This window comes from Trichoderma camerunense (genome assembly GCF_050948025.1).
Source record: "Trichoderma camerunense strain CBS 138272 chromosome Unknown V8C40scaffold_6, whole genome shotgun sequence".
Taxonomy (NCBI): Eukaryota; Fungi; Ascomycota; class Sordariomycetes; order Hypocreales; family Hypocreaceae; genus Trichoderma; species Trichoderma camerunense.
In genome coordinates, this window is record NW_028145364.1 from 787,443 (window position 1) to 803,965 (window position 16,523).

At 50.6% G+C, this 16,523-nt stretch overlaps 6 protein-coding genes across 6 annotated transcripts; 2 read left to right on the forward strand and 4 right to left on the reverse strand.

The window, feature by feature from the left end:
- Positions 1 to 452: 452 nt before the first annotated feature.
- On the reverse strand, positions 453 to 1,233 carry V8C40DRAFT_240876 (uncharacterized protein; the record flags this gene model as incomplete). The annotated part of the gene is made up of 1 exon (XM_083214902.1): positions 453 to 1,233. A coding segment is annotated over exon 1 (308 nt), but the record flags the coding sequence as incomplete, so codon positions are not given.
- A 739-nt stretch (positions 1,234 to 1,972) lies between these two features.
- On the forward strand, positions 1,973 to 4,420 carry V8C40DRAFT_189027 (uncharacterized protein). The gene is made up of 3 exons (XM_083211841.1): positions 1,973 to 2,511; positions 2,577 to 2,911; positions 2,969 to 4,420. The coding sequence occupies exons 1-3, from the start codon at positions 2,108 to 2,110 to the stop codon at positions 4,090 to 4,092; spliced, it is 1,863 nt and encodes a 620-aa protein (XP_083074853.1). The 5' UTR covers positions 1,973 to 2,107; the 3' UTR covers positions 4,093 to 4,420.
- On the reverse strand, positions 4,309 to 7,214 carry V8C40DRAFT_240878 (protein-transporting protein SEC63). Its single transcript, XM_083214903.1, has 4 exons — positions 7,086 to 7,214; positions 6,654 to 6,965; positions 4,975 to 6,574; positions 4,309 to 4,908 (listed from the first exon to the last, which is right to left on the reverse strand). Exons 1-4 carry the CDS (start codon positions 7,113 to 7,115, stop codon positions 4,748 to 4,750), a joined length of 2,103 nt encoding a protein of 700 aa, XP_083074854.1. The 5' UTR covers positions 7,116 to 7,214; the 3' UTR covers positions 4,309 to 4,747.
- Positions 7,215 to 7,609: 395 nt separating this feature from the next.
- Positions 7,610 to 10,277, reverse strand: V8C40DRAFT_240880 (patatin-like phospholipase domain-containing protein). The gene is made up of 2 exons (XM_083214904.1): positions 9,100 to 10,277; positions 7,610 to 9,037 (listed from the first exon to the last, which is right to left on the reverse strand). The coding sequence occupies exons 1-2, from the start codon at positions 10,079 to 10,081 to the stop codon at positions 7,731 to 7,733; spliced, it is 2,289 nt and encodes a 762-aa protein (XP_083074855.1). The 5' UTR covers positions 10,082 to 10,277; the 3' UTR covers positions 7,610 to 7,730.
- Positions 10,278 to 12,117: 1,840 nt separating this feature from the next.
- Positions 12,118 to 14,542, forward strand: V8C40DRAFT_189047 (Zn(2+) transporter ZRT3). The gene is made up of 3 exons (XM_083211842.1): positions 12,118 to 12,650; positions 12,709 to 12,839; positions 12,896 to 14,542. Exons 1-3 carry the CDS (start codon positions 12,581 to 12,583, stop codon positions 14,237 to 14,239), a joined length of 1,545 nt encoding a protein of 514 aa, XP_083074856.1. The 5' UTR covers positions 12,118 to 12,580; the 3' UTR covers positions 14,240 to 14,542.
- A 120-nt stretch (positions 14,543 to 14,662) lies between these two features.
- Positions 14,663 to 16,505, reverse strand: V8C40DRAFT_240884 (C2H2-type zinc finger protein). The gene is made up of 2 exons (XM_083214905.1): positions 16,387 to 16,505; positions 14,663 to 16,323 (listed from the first exon to the last, which is right to left on the reverse strand). Exons 1-2 carry the CDS (start codon positions 16,466 to 16,468, stop codon positions 14,846 to 14,848), a joined length of 1,560 nt encoding a protein of 519 aa, XP_083074857.1. The 5' UTR covers positions 16,469 to 16,505; the 3' UTR covers positions 14,663 to 14,845.
- Positions 16,506 to 16,523: the final 18 nt, after the last annotated feature.

Sequence of the window (16,523 nt, forward strand, 5' to 3'; positions counted from 1 at the left end):
TCAGCAGGTACACGGGTACAGCCTCGGGTTTTGGTAGGTTAATGACGTTGGGGACAGGCTTTTAGAGGGGTCGAGAGCAGTGCTGGCGCCGTGATTGGCTGGAATGTTGTGTGGTTTTTGACATGTGGGGGAGGGCGAGATACCTGGTGGTAATTTTCAACACGTTTTCTCGACTTCTTATCAATCGTGGCCGATGGGAAATTTTATGGGCTATACTATTTCAGTTATCAGTACTTGATACAGGTACTAAGGTATGCGGTGTGCCCGGGGACTAAACGGGCCAATCAATATAATTTATTCTGTTTCAAGCTGAAGTATAATCTCTCCAATTGAATCTTGTACTTCGGCACATGCTTCTCCGGTAACCGGGCAATCAAGCCGAGGACGTTCTATGTAAGATAGCACACAGAGTGATTGAACTGCGAGTATGCTAGTTACGCAGGGAGTATGTTCCTCTATTATCTGCTACTACAACTAAGTAGTAGTTGTATAATTTCAGCATTTACTACTATTACTTGCGACACGGGATGCTGAATAGGCGTTCCCTTTATATACTGCTCGCCCAACAGACGACAGAGCTTCATGTCAAATTAACAGATATTGATATAGCAATGTTGTCAGTATATCAATATCTATTATTTACCCAGACTTGCTTGACTGCCGCTTCCTTGCCCTCCCACACCGGGATATGATTTCGCAGCCCACGCTTTTGCCATCATCTCCTTTGTAATTGCGTCTTGTTTGTAGCCGCTGGGGATACTTGTCCTGCGCTCGGCAGCTTTCCGAAGATAGTCGTCGGGCCCTGCCCCAAACGAGCTTGCACTGAGAGTCTTGTTGCCGGCGGTTGTAAAGGCTTCGAGGGCCGATTTCATGTCCTCCGAGCTTATGGAAGACGTCCGTCGCCATGCTTGAGGGCCCTCTGAGGGCTGCTGATACGTATTTTGCATTTGAAGTTTTATTTCACGACGATAGGCTTCTCTTTCTGTTGGACACAGAGTACCGCGAGATGGGTCAGTCTCGAGGAAGAGGAAGAGGGAGAAGAGGAAATAAAATCACAAGCACGGCAAGTTTGTCAGTCACGGGAACGTCTGCATATAGTAGTCGATTTGGGCCTACTAAACCATAGTATCGACAGACATATAAAACACTGGGCAGCTCAAGACCGAAGCTTGTTGAATATAGTAACGTCTAAGTAAGTGGTGTGTACCTACAGAAGCCGTTGCTGTTGGCGTCTGCACCAGGTACCGATGGAGTAGCGGAAAGCCTCAACCAGCGAGCGACATTGGTCTAAAAGAAGAGGGGCACAGGGGCATTCCCGTTCTGTGATTGGTTGGAAATAGCCGACCATGATGTGGGGACTGATGGTCTAATGTTTCCACCACGTTTCTTTTCGGCGTCAAAAAGTATCAACGCTTTAATCGGTGGCATTTCAGCTGCTCCGAGTATCAAGATAACTACTTGAAGCAATCAGCCGGAGAAAATGCATATTCTTTCTTAATCATTATATCAGCCATATACAACCAGTTCTTTCTTTCTTGTCATCTTCCGAGTGTAAAACTTGTTCCTCAAACAAAGAAATAAGGAACCATCACGTGATCTGCATCTTCCCATTCTGGAGCCTTGCTGATCCACCCTCGGCTCAAGCAAAGTTGCAAAAGACACGCCATGCAAGCTGCATCCCTGTCAGGACCGCAATGGCGACGCTTTGCTTTTAACTCCAATTGCCAGCCTGTTCGCGGAGCTTCGACGGCTGCGTCTTGAGCGAATCGCTGCCGCGGAACTGCTCTGCATTTTGCGCTTGCTGCATAAGATACCGCGGCTGCTGCTGTTCTTATAACCCCCAAACCAAACAAAGCCTTGGGCATCAAGAGAAGAGCATCGTCTCCATCTAGCAAATCCACTTTGCTTTGCTTTGCTTCGATACTCCGTTCTGCCGCATTGCATGAGCTATCGATTGTGTGCCGACGCATCTCTGCTCCATCCGCCCATCCCTACTTGGTCTCTCGTCGGCCATTACCAGCCTCTCGCATGAGCTCCGTACGAGGACCTCGAATCAGTCCAATCCATATCATGCTCTGATCCATTCAGAAGCCATATCCAAGTCGCCATGGCCCCAGCTCGCCGAGCCCAGCCCTCGTCCATCTCCGTTCCTCCTCCCGCCCCTGCTGCCACCCTCGTCGATCTCCCGCCCATTGCCGCCCTGTTTCTCATCGACTTCGACGTCAAGGCCGGCTACACAATTGTCTGGAAACAGTCCACGCCGGGACTTGAACTCGAGGGTCTCGTCGAGTACAAATCGCTGCCGTCTGGCCTTCATACCGTGTCCGACGATCTCATCTACTTTGTCCACGATGGCGCACATGCTGGCTTGAGCGCATTTGTCAATGAACCGTGTGAAGAGGAAGAGGCCCGTCATGCTCGCATGATTGCCGTGGGCATTCTGGTCCCCCTCAGCTATGGAAGGTTGGGGCGCGCATGGAGACATGCCGAAAACCTGAAGAAAATGGCGGCGTAAGTTATCTTTGTTCCGTTCTACACTTCCAAGAGCTTCAGCTAAGAAACATGTCGACAAAAAGGAACCTCGCCAAGAATCGCAACGAGACCGAAATATTAGAAAAGTACTGGGACTCCAACAAGGCCAAAGAAGGAGAGACCTTTTCCACTGTCAACACGCCCATTTCTCCAGTGCCAGACCAGTTGCGTAAGACCCATGGCAGACACTCGTCCCTCACCGATGGCGTCTCTCTGTTCCAGCCTGAGCACAAACTATCTCCTTACCATCCTGCCTGGAGCCTGGCCGAGCTGCTGGACAGTTTCGGCCCCTTGATATTCCCCATCCACCGCGCCGCCCTTCTTCGACAGCGCATATTGATTTCTTGTCACGCTCCGGTACATGTGATTTGCAACTTTGGTAAGTCAAGTCTTGTCTTGAAGCAATGATGGTATAGAGACTAATATGTGTCCCAAGTATATAACATCTCCATCTTATCCAATATCCCCCTCTCCATCACAGACTCCCTGCCTACGCCTGCTCCGCCCCAGCGTCTTCGACCTCTGTTCAGCATTGGCGTGCATGATATTTCGTTTCTCATGGATGACCTCAAGGCATCCAAGCGTGACCGCAGCGATGAAAGTGCCGTTGACGATGCCGATGAATCAGGGTCTGGCTGGATTGCCTGCACCACGGACAGCATCCTCGCCACTAAAGACACCCTTTGGGACATGCTCATCACCATGCCGCCAGACTACTCGGCAAATGCCAAAGACAAAGCTTGGCCGGTGGTCGAGTATGCTGGAGGGAAAATTGTCAAGGCTACCCAGCGTGACCTTCGTCGCTTCAACGCACTGCGAACTGGCCTCGCACGCCTGGCTGCACTCGCGCCAACCGCCCCCGCAGGTCAAGATCCTCGATCCCCCGAATCCGAGACCTCAGCAGTGAGACTGTCGACTAGCCACTCTGCTCGGGTGGTCAAAGACGAGCCCTATGGCGCCGCCGACAAGCTCATCGAGCCTGTCACCTGGGCAGCCTTTGCCTATAACGGCTTCATGTGGTGGGCCAGTGCGGGCGAGCAGATCCGCTCAGAAGAGCAAGAAGAGTCAACGCGCGATGCCGCCCTTCTCGCCGACTTGCTATTTCCAGCCAGCCCCCGCACTTCCATGTCACTTCCGCCGTCTGCTGCGCCTCTACAATCGGAGCCCCTGAGCAACTCCATCGCCTCCCTTGCTGGCCGTCGCGGCAGCATCGATGGCGAAGCCAATATTGAGCTGGCCATCATCACCTACTTCCACCGCCTCACCACGCAGATGCTTTCCGTCATGGTGGACATTGTCGATTCTGCGGATGAGACATACCGCGATAATGACGAGGGCGACGACGAAAACGACGAGAATGAGGACTTGATTCCCAACGGCGGCGATGATTCTGATCTCTCCGCCATCACCATAGACAGCCGGTCCATAGAGACCATGGGCCTGGATGTATGGAGCGCCAGCGATGCCCTCTTTGTGCAGGAGCTTGCTGCCGTGTACTTTGGCAGACAGGCCGTTATTGAAGGCAAGGGCGTCGAAGTCTGCGGCGTGCGAGTCTGTTGACTGCGCTGCTCTCGCTTCTTTACCATCCTCTTTTGTTTGTTACTTCTTTCCATACTCTTTATTTTTTATTTGGCGAGATGGTTGAGCTCATCATGATTATCACATGGCAATGAACGGGAATGCTGGAGAGAATAATAATTCATAACGTAGTACATAGATGTAGTACAAACGAGTGTTCACACACAACCTCACACACGCACACACGCAATCAAAAAGCACCAATATATTATCAACCTTTTTCTCTTCTACGTCTTTCACATGCTTCAGCATCACACTGTCCTGTATTTTGTTTCAATAACATGACATGATTCTAGGTAAAACTAGGTAATACAAGTTCAACTAACAAACCCAACATAATTAAATTCCTTATGCCGCTTGAAAAAAAAAAAAAAAGATGAAAAAAACTCCACGCCGTCAGATACGGCTACCCAACCCAGTCTGTTAAACCCTTGCCTCAAGTATAGCTCAGATGCAAAATCAACTCGCGCTTCACTGCGGAAGTACATGTGCTTGAGCCAGTTTTTTTTCTCTCGTTCTCTCTTTTTTTTTTAGTCACCAGTTAGCTGGGTTTCTTTTTTGCTTGTGTTTTTCTTCTTTTATTTTTCCAGTCTAATGAAACATGCTCCGTGACAACCCATCATTGTCAGGGAGGACCTCAGCTCTCATCTTCCGTGTCAGTGTTCGTGTCACTTGTGTCATCCTCTTCCTCATCGGTGCCTGACTCTTCATCAGAACTGTCCTTGTTCCGCCTAGGCTTGGGTTCTCCGCCAACAGGCTGGCCAGTCTTGAGAGCTCGCATTTGTCCAGCAATGGAATCTATATCACACACGTTAGCAAACTGATCTTTTGGTATTCTTTGGGGCGAGTAGGCAGGCGGCTTACCTTCTTCCGGCTCGCTGATCTCGTCCTCAGCCTCCATCTGGGCGGCCTTGCTGGCATCCTCTACAACGAGAGTAACCTCCATCTTGGTATCAAAGCCAACATAGGAATCGCAAACGACGTGCATGCAGAAAGTGTAGTGGCCGGGTTGAGGGGGAGCAGCAAATTGAGCCTTGAGAGTCTGCATGTTGAAGGTGGGCTTGCCCTCCTCATCAAAGAGGGGCTGATCAAACTTGTCAAAAGTGAAAGGGGGAACCGCCATCTTGTCCTGCTTGGAATCGCTGAGGAAAGCGTACCATTTGGGAGAGTGGTCTCGAGCATAGTGAGGGGCAAAAGTCAGAGGCGGCAGGACAGAGTTATCTTCGACGGTGATGGGCTTTCCATCGGGACCCTTGATCGTCTTCTTCTTGCGTCCCATGAGAGCATCCAAATCATCTTCAGCGGGGTCAATGTCCTCAAGCGACAGCTCATCAATGGCGGGAACAGACTCGGTGCCAGGGGGGATGAATCGGCCCTTGATGACTAGGGTGACTAGAGATGAAGGAATGATGACCTTCTCGCCGGTAACCTTGAAAAATGCCTTGGCAACACGGAAGTAGGGAAGCTGCTTGCCAACACTGATGGCCTCCTTGTACTGGTCTTCGCTGAGGAGATCCTTGCCAATGGCGAGTCGTCTTCGTTCGGCGTCGGGGAGATCCATGAATTGCTGCACACTCAGGTGGGATTTTGAGTCGCCTTCGATGGCGGCAGCAACCTTGTCGTTAATGTGTGGGAGTTGGAGGAGAGGGGAAGACTTGGGGGATAAAGCTTGGATGAGATGCTGGTTGGCTTTGAAGGATCCTGCGATGGGGCCAATGCTGCCAAATGCCATCGCAATCGCGGCAAAAGACTGGTTCAATGTTCGGGCAATCGCACCGACTTCAAACTTGGCCTTGGTCAGCGCAGGATCGTCAAGCTCGACACGGCCAAGGTAAGCCCACAACAAGGCAAGCACCTTGCGTCGCACGCCGCTGTCCAGGTCTTCAAGCTTCTCCTTGTCCTTAACAGAGAATCCACAGGCAAATGGTGCGGATTCGCCTTCGGCTGTGATCCGGGATTCGACCTTGGACAGGCCAGATTCAGCCTGGTCTCCCTTGAGGACGGCTTCGAATTCCTTGCCAGTGCTAAGGGCGGTAATGATGCCGCCCTCATCAATCTCTTCGTTGTAGTGTCTGAACAGGCGGTTGGCGCTTTCCATCAAGACGCCTTCCTTTGACGTTCGCTTGGTTCCATACCACCATGAGCCGACCATATAAGGCAGCAAAATACCCATGAGACCAGTGTACAGCAGAATCAGGTATTTGCCGTTGCCCTCTGCGATGATGAACTGAGGCAGCGCAATACCGATGCTAAAGCTCTGCTTGCCATCGGGATGGCCGTATTGAATGTAGTTGTTTCGGACATCCTCGTCCGTCAGTGCTTGGTAAGCTTTTGTGAGTTCCACGTATCGGTCGTTGAGCATCTCCAGCGTCTCGTTCTTGGAGGGATCCGGTCGAACCTTGTCCGGGTGGAATTTGACGGATAGCCTCTTGTAGTGAGACTTGATTTGCTTTTCGGTAAATGACTGTAATTCAAACTAGGTGTTAGCTCTGCTGCGCCGGTTCCATGACATCTTGTCAGATGTGTGTTCTCGTCTGCCTTACCTCTGAGATGCCCAAAATATCATAAGGGTTCCAAATCTTGGGAACGATCGTCTGGGTCACAATGATGAGATACACCATGCCCGCCATGAGGGCCCAGCCCAAAACGACAAAGATGGCCCGCTTGATCTTCCTCTGCTTCCTCTTCTGCGCCGCACGCAGCGACGTTACAACATCGCCATGCTTGGATGTGTAATCTGACTTGATGCGCGGCGCAAGCGCATCGTTGTCGGTGCTTTTACGGAAAAGACTGTACGTCAAGGGAAAGGTGACCAGGCCGGTGACGGTCAGGATAAAGAAAGGGAAGAACTGGCCCTGTAGACACGACGCCCGGTTAGCAAACAGCAGTCCAACCCATAGAGCTCAAGCCCACCTCGACAAGGCGAATCCTGGGGCGAGCGGAAAGCTGCAGAGGCTGGGAGAAACTGCACATACCTGTTCGTCGTACGAGTAGTCTGAGCTCATCTTGACGGCCTTGGGGAGCTCAGCCGGCTCGAGAAAAGTGCAAAGACTGAGAAAAAGATGCTCGAACTATGTCGAGTTTGCCCTTCAAAAGTGTCCTCTGTAATGATGGTAGGCGCAAGAATGGCAAGGCTCGGGCGCTGGATAATCCGGTCCCCCACAGTCGGTTCCGCCACCGTGTTCAAAAGAAACGCCACCAAAAGTGTCAATAGCACCAGCACAGCACAGTACAGGGGACAGGGATAAGTAAGACAGGCACCTCGCAGCGCTAACAGCTGGCCCTGTGCCTTGTTTAGGTAGCTGCAAACCTTCTTCTCTGCTTACGTTAAATTTCTCCGGGAATGTCTGTGATCCAAATAGGCATCTCACATGAAAAGATGCCGGAAATAGCATCTGATGGAATCTCATAGATGTAGCATACGTTTCATGATTTTTTTTTCATTTTTTTTTTTCATTCTGCTCTGTGCACAGCATGCGATTATGAATCACTGCTTGTGTTAAATCTCAATTTTTCAATTCTGACAATGTTACTAGTCTTATACTACGCTGTACAGCTGAAAAGGAATGCCCGACCTAATTCTAAACAATGATGCTCCAAGCCGCTTATTCTATATCTCTTCAAGTCTCAATCTCGTCCTTGTACTCACCATCTTGAGACGGCGTAATTTCGCTATTCATCTCACCATCCTGCTCCGAATCGTCTTCCGTTGTCGAAGACGTCACTGCCATCTCTTCCAGCAAAATGCTTCTCAAATCATCGTCGCTGTAAATTCTCTGCATGCTTCCTCTTCTCGCCCACGGTCTGGTTTCTCTCCTCCCCTGCTCTATCATTCTCTCTATCTTGAGGCGGTTTGACATGAACTTGAGCTTCGGAAATGTACTCTGCTGTCCTTCATGTATCATCCGGGCCAGTCGCTCGGCATCGGGATCCGTCAAAATGTGCCAGTAGTCTGAAGGGATCGACTTGGGCCAGATGGTAATGGTACCGCCAAACTCCTGCAGCCAGAGCTGACTCCAATCCTGCCCAAGAGGGCGAGGCAGCAGCTCTGCATGGCGAATGAACTTGAGCCACTTGTTCATGTCGAGTTTGAGATAGTGTTCTATTGCCGACATGAGATAACCACCACGCCAGCCACGCCCTTTGCGATGAGTGACGGGATGGCCAACTGTGCCTCTTGAAGAGAAGAAGAAGAGATTTATGTGTGGGTTGACTTGGCTCACAACGGTGAAATTGACGTTGAAATGAGTGTTCAACGCCTTGATGGGGATATCAGTTCTCAAGCTGCCGTCTTTCCACTTGTGGCCGAATGAGTATGGTGCTAGGGTTCCATCCCGCATTTTCATCATGAGGACAACCGGGTTGAGGATTCCTGGAACAGCCGCTGATGCAAGCACAGCAGACCAAATAACGCAGTCGGGGCTGGTTAGATAGTTGCAAAGAATGGCTGGAGAATGAGGGTCAGCCGGGACACAGCTGACGTTGAGGATGCGGCCGGTTCGCTCGTAGGCTTCCCTAAAAGTCATTGAGCCTCTTGTGAACCAAGAGCACCGCTCGGCCCAGTCCACTGAATCAAAGCGCGCGCCAGTCTTCCACCACCTGGGAAACCAAGTCTTCATGGATTCACCGCAGGCAGTAATTCGATGCGCCAGTGCCGGTATCAGAAGCTCTTTCAGTTCATCGTTGGTATGGGTAGCAACGAGGCCGGCTATCAGTGCGCCTCCGCTGGTTCCAGTGATAACGTCAGGCAGCAGGTCGGCATCAAGCATCGCCTTCACAACTCCAATATGGTAATAGGCAAATGTAGCCCCGCCAGATAGACAAAGGGCCGTTCGTCCGTAGTTGGCGTGTACGTGCTTGAACAGTGATCGTTTTTCATCGGCGTCGAGGTGTTCCGTGTTGAGGAGATATCGGAGACTCTTTTCGACTAAGCACAAGTTAGCATCCTAGTAGAATTGAGTTGCATCAAGGCGCAGTTAGGCCGCTTACCATCATCGACAAAATTCTGGACCAGGTTCTTGGTTCCATAGTATGTTTGGCTGTACAGTCTTGGATTTTCCACACCAACAAAGTTATTCTTGACGCAGGCCTCCAGTAGTGCTCTCAGATCATCAACAGCCTTCTTCAATTCCTGTTGGTCGCCGTCAATCTCAAGCGCCTCTGCTTTGGCTCGCGTCTTGCGAATTTGACTCCAGACTCGTTTTACAGTTTTGGAGTCGTAGTAGGCAAAGTCGTCAACTTCTCTCCAGTTCTTTCGGCCCAAGAAATCATCCAACTCTTTCGCGGCCGTGACCCAGCCTTTGTAGCTGGAAGTCCTGCGCATGTTCTTACGTAAGATTTCACGTCGACCACGCCACGTCCAGAATTGTTCGTAAAACCAAATGTACCATCTCGTTGATAGGTATGCGATGCTCAGCCCGATGAGCCATGAGAAGACGAAGAAAAGCAGAGGCCATTTGGAGAGCAGATATAGATATCCTTCTCTCGTCTCATCTTTTGTTCGGGTGCCCAGGAGACCTTCTACTGGCCCTTTGCCTTTTCTCTTCTTCTTGCTACCTCGTCTGTTTCGGTGTTTGCTGGGGGTCACAGGCGCCCAGTCGTTCTGCGCCGTGACAAAGGTCCCTAGGGTCGGGGTCGGTGGCACAAGCAGATCGCCTCCAGCAGCACCAGCGGATGCTGCGACGGCGGCGGCGTCATCTTCCAGGACGCTGCCAGTCGTCGAATCTCTCTTGGTCAAGTTGACAGAACTGACGCTTCTCGGCGACCTTAGGCTGGCTGTGTCATCGATGGGACTTTGTAGAGGATCAGGTGCTTGCAACGCCGTCTCGAATGCGATCAAATCTTCAGCATCGAGGTAATCATAGTCGTAGTTTGGTAGTGCTGACGGGTCAAAGGACTCGCGGGAGAAGCCATACGCATCGTCGTATGGAGCAAGCTCGGGATAGGGTTTCGTCGTTGTTTCGGCCGACATGGTGATGCAGATTCACGCCGTGTTGGAACTCATTCATCTCCAAGAAACAGAAGGGATCATAGACAGCGCAGCCCATATATGGCGGGACTTGCGCTCCATGTGATTCAGGCGAGGAGTCGTAAGATTACAGGTGAATGTAAAGCGCAGATTTGCCAAACCTCGGAACCCGTTTGCGCCTCATGAGCCCGCTGGCTGCATGACGTCTGCAGTGCAGGTGGCTAATTACGGCACGCCTCCAGTATTTTTTTGTTGGGGGGACTCCCTAAATTTTAGCGGGGGCAATTAAGCCTGATGCATGGCAGCCCCCACTAGAAGAACCTGGAACTACCAGAACCAGCAGGTAGAGTCTGGGGCTAAATATCGATCCGGATCCTAGTACAGGCACACATCATGCAGGTATGCCGCTCAAGAAACAGAAGCTCAATGCCGATATCGTCGATATGAGTATTTATATGGGGGTTTGCCTGTACATTGCCTGAATACATCTCTCCAGTGTCGACCACTTGTATCTACTATCGATGTTTGCTATGAGAGTCTATAAATAGCTACTGCGGCTCTAGCGCGTCAGGGGCTCATGGAATCCAGCTCGTCTCTCCTTGACGCTGGGACCAAACCCTGTATGGCTCCTGCGAGCCGGGAATTCAGGTGACTCGAGCACTGCCGAGAAATGAAGACGGTCAGGGTCCTTGGAGTTTTGCACTTCTAGAAACTCTAGACTCGTTTACGATATGCTAAGCACCTATGTTGGAGAGCGACTGAGTAGGATTATACACTGCAACTTGGACATTTACAGGGTTCAGGTGCACATATTTCTGAGCTTAACCCTATCTATTATGTTTGTCCAGACTTGATCCAAACTTCCAGCTTTGTAAGGTAAATGTAGATGGCATGGCAACAAGGACTCCGTGTTATGCCTCTTATGTAGATACCGGCACAGCAAACAGTTTGGTGCTTTGTAAAACAAGATTATATATACCAGAGCTTAAATCATTGAAATTCATGCCATACTTGAGGTTTGTTGCATCTTCTTTGAACCGTACTTATTACTCGCATATGTGATTGGGCTTTGAAGCTTCTTTTTGGAATAATCTAAATCTTGACTTTGAACAACCTGAAGATGATAAATCTCAAAATCCTGGGCTTATCTATGTTGTTTTATACTCTAGCCAAATACTTGATAGATTCGTGACACCCTTTCTCTGTTGTCCGTTGTCCGTCTCGTATATAAGGCCAACCGCCGTATTAAACTCTCGTCAACATCCGATTGGGTCGGCAACTTGCATGCTTGGTAGCTGCATGCATTTACAAAGCACGATGCCGTGATTCGTCGCACAGGAATTAAGCGGTCCGCAGTGGGGTGGCTGCATTTACTACCGTTGACTGTGATCGCCTGAGAGGCGCCACAGTGGCGGAACAAGTCATGACACAGAAAAGGGCGATTACATGTACGAGGACTAGGCTCTGTACTTTGTGAGACATCAATTCCATTGACCATCATCCAAGACACTCTTATGCGTGGTTGACGACCAGGACATGCTCTAGCGCTGATACCAGGTGGCGGTGGTGCCATTGAGGCAGTTCATTGCAGTTGGTTGTAGGAAGAGATTTTGCATGCGCTGCGCACGGTTGGCTTGTGCTTTTTCATGCTGCGAGGTACAGACTAGACATGAGCCCAAAGAGCATCCATCCATTCAGTATTCTCTTCCCATGCATTTCCCGTTCATGGACCGCTGCAGATATTTGTAGATCCCCTTTCTTTGACTTCTCACAATCCTGCGCACGCACCTCGTTCACAAGACCCCCTTGATTCGATAAATCATGTGTCAGAATTTATGTAGGAGGGGGAATCCTTAGCTGCGAGAACCTTGATAGCGCTGCCACAATCCGCCAGTGTGCTACCGGAGCTTCGCGGAGAGAACCTGGATGGCCTAGCGAATACATCCATGCGGTTTGTCATCAGCTCACAGCCAGGCTTCTACCTGCGCAGAAATCGCTCGTTGAACAATGGCTGGAGTTCATTATAGAGTAGTTGAGACGAATTGACGAGTATTTTTGCACAACCAACAGCTGTTCATGATGCATGCATTCCCTGTAACCTCCTAAACTGTTGATGTAGGGTTCTGTTGGCGTTCGCCAGGCACCTGTTCACAGCTTTGTTCTAGTTGCTGCCTCACTCGCTCACTCACTATAAAATCCCCCTCCTACGTCAGCGGACTGCTCACTAAACCAGACCCTTGCATGTAGACTTCCAAATCTTTGCAGCTAACCAAGACTCGCTGACACTACAATACAACTCCTACATAATCCCTCCGAGCACTTAAAAACCATCGCTTCCGATTCAGATTCTGGAAATCGAACACTGAATTCTCACTCCCAACATCCTCGACGCTCGACAAACCCATTCATTACAGAGAAACATAGCACGCAGAGCGCTTGATGCCTGTGCCGCCGTAGCCGCATCCATCTTGTTCGAGGAGAGAAGAGAAGAGAAGAGTCGCCATGAAGCTGATGGCGAGGAGTATCGACAATGACACTAGGGGGTGGATCTTGTCCGCAGTGAGCGGTTTAGGTATGTTATATTCCGTTGACGTTATCGGCTGACAGCTAACCATCTTGTCTCGATGTAGCTTGCGTCTTTGGCGCGTCCATAATATGCGTCGATATCTTCGTGCGCCTCCTTCCGGGCAAGGCCAACTTTCGCATCCAAGACAGCAACGTCTTCCTCGCGTGCTCGCTGAGCTTGAGCTTTGGCGTCATGGTAAGCATTCATGTCTCAGATCCTTGTACAATGCAGATTGCTGACACCCCTTTTAGTTATTCTCTTCGCTCTACAGCATGCTCCCCGAGTCGAAAGAATACTTCCAGCAAGAAGGCTGGTCCGACCAAGCTGCTGGCCTCGTCATGATGGCCTTCTTTGCCGGAGGTTTCATTGGTATCCAGGCCGTCTCGAGACTCGTCCACCAGTTCATGCCCTCCCACGTTGTCGACTGCGATCATAGCCATGGCAGTGTTGCCTCTCATGACGGCCATACCCATGGCTCAATCGGCCGAGCGCATTCACGACCGAGTCGAGCAAGACGGCGCTTCTCCCAACCGCCCGACAACAAAATTTCCGACATTGCTGAGAATGGTGATGGCCAGCCTCCCACAAGCGAGGTGACTCCTCTGCTCAGCTCGGAGCATGTTCATACCAACCCGATGTTGACTCGCCATACTTCCGAAATGGTGCAGCGTTCCGGCAGCCCTCCGCCGTCTGCCCGCAGCCGTGCCATTACCGACGATACCGTGCTCTACACTAGACGCCAATCCACACCTGGGCTTCGGAAGCGGATGATGTCCTTTTTCTGGGATACAGATTGTCGCTGTGATGAGTCCAAACGGTGCTATGGATATACTGATCCTTGTGGACAGGAGTGTTTCAAGCACTTGAGCAGCCGCGCCGCAAGCAACACCCCCTCCCTGCGCGCAAGCACTGGGCATTTCCACGCACACCACTCATTCCACGCCACTCATGATCACGCCGACGGAGATATTCATGACGTAGGCGTTAGCCCAAGTCGAGTAGCGTCTCGCGACTCCACGACACTGACAGACGAAGGGGTTAGCCAAAACGGCTATCCATGCTCACAGATGGACGAGGGCGATGCCGAAGCCCAGCATCATCACCACGTCCCAGCCAATGCCTTTCTTTCTATTGGATTGCAAACGTCCATAGCCATAGCCCTCCACAAGTTTCCAGAGGGCTTCATCACCTATGCTACGAACCACGTCAACCCGGCCCTAGGCTTCAACGTCTTCATGGCCTTGTTTGTTCACAACATCTCTGAGGGCTTTGCCATGGCTTTGCCTCTTTATATGGCTCTTGGTTCCCGCTGGCGGGCCATGGCCTGGTCGGCTCTCCTTGGTGGCCTGTCTCAGCCCCTTGGCGCGGCTATTGCCGCTCTGTGGTTCAAGCTCGCTAACAGTACCAACATATCGCCGAGCGGCGTTGTGTATGGGTGTCTTTTCGCACTTACTTCGGGCATCATGGTCAGTGTTGGGCTGCAGCTCTTTGTCGAAAGCCTGAGTTTTAATCACAACCATAACCTGTGTATGCTCTTTGCTTTCTTGGGCATGTCTATGCTGGGTCTCAGCAACGCCTTGTTCGCGGAGCACTGATCCCCGACATTTGTTTATGATCAATTCGCCGTAGGGAGGAGGCTCGACCAATTTGAAATAGCCACCATTTCTTCCCTATGATGTGGAATTTTCTTTATTTGTCTCTCACACTTTCTTTTTTTTTTTTTTTAACACACACTCTCTATAGCGCATTGGATTTTGGCTGCACTAGACTATACATCAAGGAGCAATCGGGCGGCTTGTGGATATATACTTGTGTTTCTTATCACATCTCACACAATGGAGGATTGGGCGTCAGGAATGAGTTCTATTGGTAACGGACGCGGAATCTGGGAGCAGTATGGATAGATGCGGTATGGGAAGCATAATCATTTGTTGGTTTGTTAGCGATTAGGATCACCGACTCTGGAGTCGAGGCATTGGCATAATTTATTCATTTTTGTTCGCTGGCATGATTTGTTTGTTTATTCTTGTTCGTTGTCATTGTTTCATTAGCATCGTGACGTCTTTACTGACGCTGTCTGTCTATGTCAGGGCTCTCTAGTATCAACTCTGTCTAAGCCACATAGAAATCTACCCGAATTATCTGCACCGTTCATCAACATTTACACGCCCAAAAAATCAACATCCCAGTTCGCATCAGATCTACAAGCCTCCCAGTGTAGGGTCAATAGTACCATCCAGACCTGCCTCCCCACGAGCCAGCATCAATAGAGTCTCATCACCCTCTACCCATCCATCCTGTCCCACGTCAAACGTCATTTGCGAAGGGAAAACGCTGTCTGGAGGATAGTCTTCCTCCCAAGCAGGCTGCACCTCAACAATATGCCCGTTGGGAAGAACATTCCCGTTGGCTACACTAAAGACGGGCGGGTTTGGAAACGGAGCTGCATCGTCAACGGCGGGCTTTGCGTCGTGCACAAATGCAACGTGAGCATTCCGATCAAAGTAGCGAATGAAGCCCTCGCCGCATTGGGGACAACGGATTGTCTGTTTCTTGGCGTTTGTAACCCCGGATATCTCGTCGATGATGTCTGTTGGAGTGGATTTATCCGTCTTGGTAAGCTTGGGCCGTTCTTGACCCAAATGGATGAAGCGAATGTGGTCTTCCAATCGGACCTTGGTGCTGAATTTATCGCCGCAGCCTTGATCGTTGGTCCAGGCTTCGAGGCCGGGGCCGGTCAGATCGACCTCGCCACAGACGAAGCGGAATCCTTCATGTGCTGTGCGAATATGGACGTTCAGGTTCGACTTCTTTGTGAATTTCTTGTCGCAGCCAGCGTGGGGGCAGGCCACTGTCTTGCGGTCCTGGACCGTCTTTCCGGAATGATGAATTTCAATGTGTGTTTCCAGCTCCCATAGTGAGCTTGACTTGTATTCGCAGAACATGCAGTTTTGATGCTCTTGCCGCATATGCGACTGTAGCTGTGGATCTGTCGTAAATCCAACTCGGTGCATGGTGCCGTCTTCTCGCATTACAGGTGCGCATTCCATGCACCAATACTTGAGCGGACCGTGTTCCCTCTCCCGATGCCGGTTGAGTGATCCTTTGGAGTCGAATGCCGCTGAGCATGTCGGCTCTGGGCATTGATGTGGTGGTAAGCCTTGGTGCTCTTTCCGTACATGCTTGTGTAGTGTCTCTCTCTTCCTAAAGCTTTGGCCGCAGTCTTGACAACGGAATCTATCTGCTCCCTCGTGGACTAGTTGATGACGTTTGAGCCTCGTGCCTGTTACAAAGGTCTTTCCGCAGCCCTCTCTCTGGCAGACGTATTTGCGGTCATTTGTATGAACGGCCTTGATGTGCTGCTTCAGATGCTTATCTTCAATGTAGTCTTTGTCGCAGTCGTCGTAGGGGCATTTATGAGGTCGTGAGTTGGTATGAGAGTTCATATGATCTCTCAATCGAGCCGGACGGTTGAAACTTTTTGGGCATCCTGGCCAGGAGCACGCCAATGTTTTATAATCTGATGGAAATTTCGTGCGAGGAGTTGTCGCAGCAGTGACGGTTGACTCGGCCTCTGCACTTGAAACTGGGCTTTCTGGGCTTTCTGAGCTTTCACTTGGGGCATAATTCTCACTTGGGGCATAATCCTCCTCGTCATCGTCCAAGGCGTCTAAAGCATCTACTCGCAAATTCAATATTAGCCCGATTCAGTAGTAAATTCTTTGGGAATTTGATGACGTACATGAGACTTGAATGCCGCGGAGATTCATTCTCTTTGCTGGAGACGCTCTAGGCGCCTCCTCTGTAGCAACCCGTTTGACCATGATGAGGATGACCGGTCAATTGCTGCAAATCTGTGACATGTCGTCGAGCATCGAC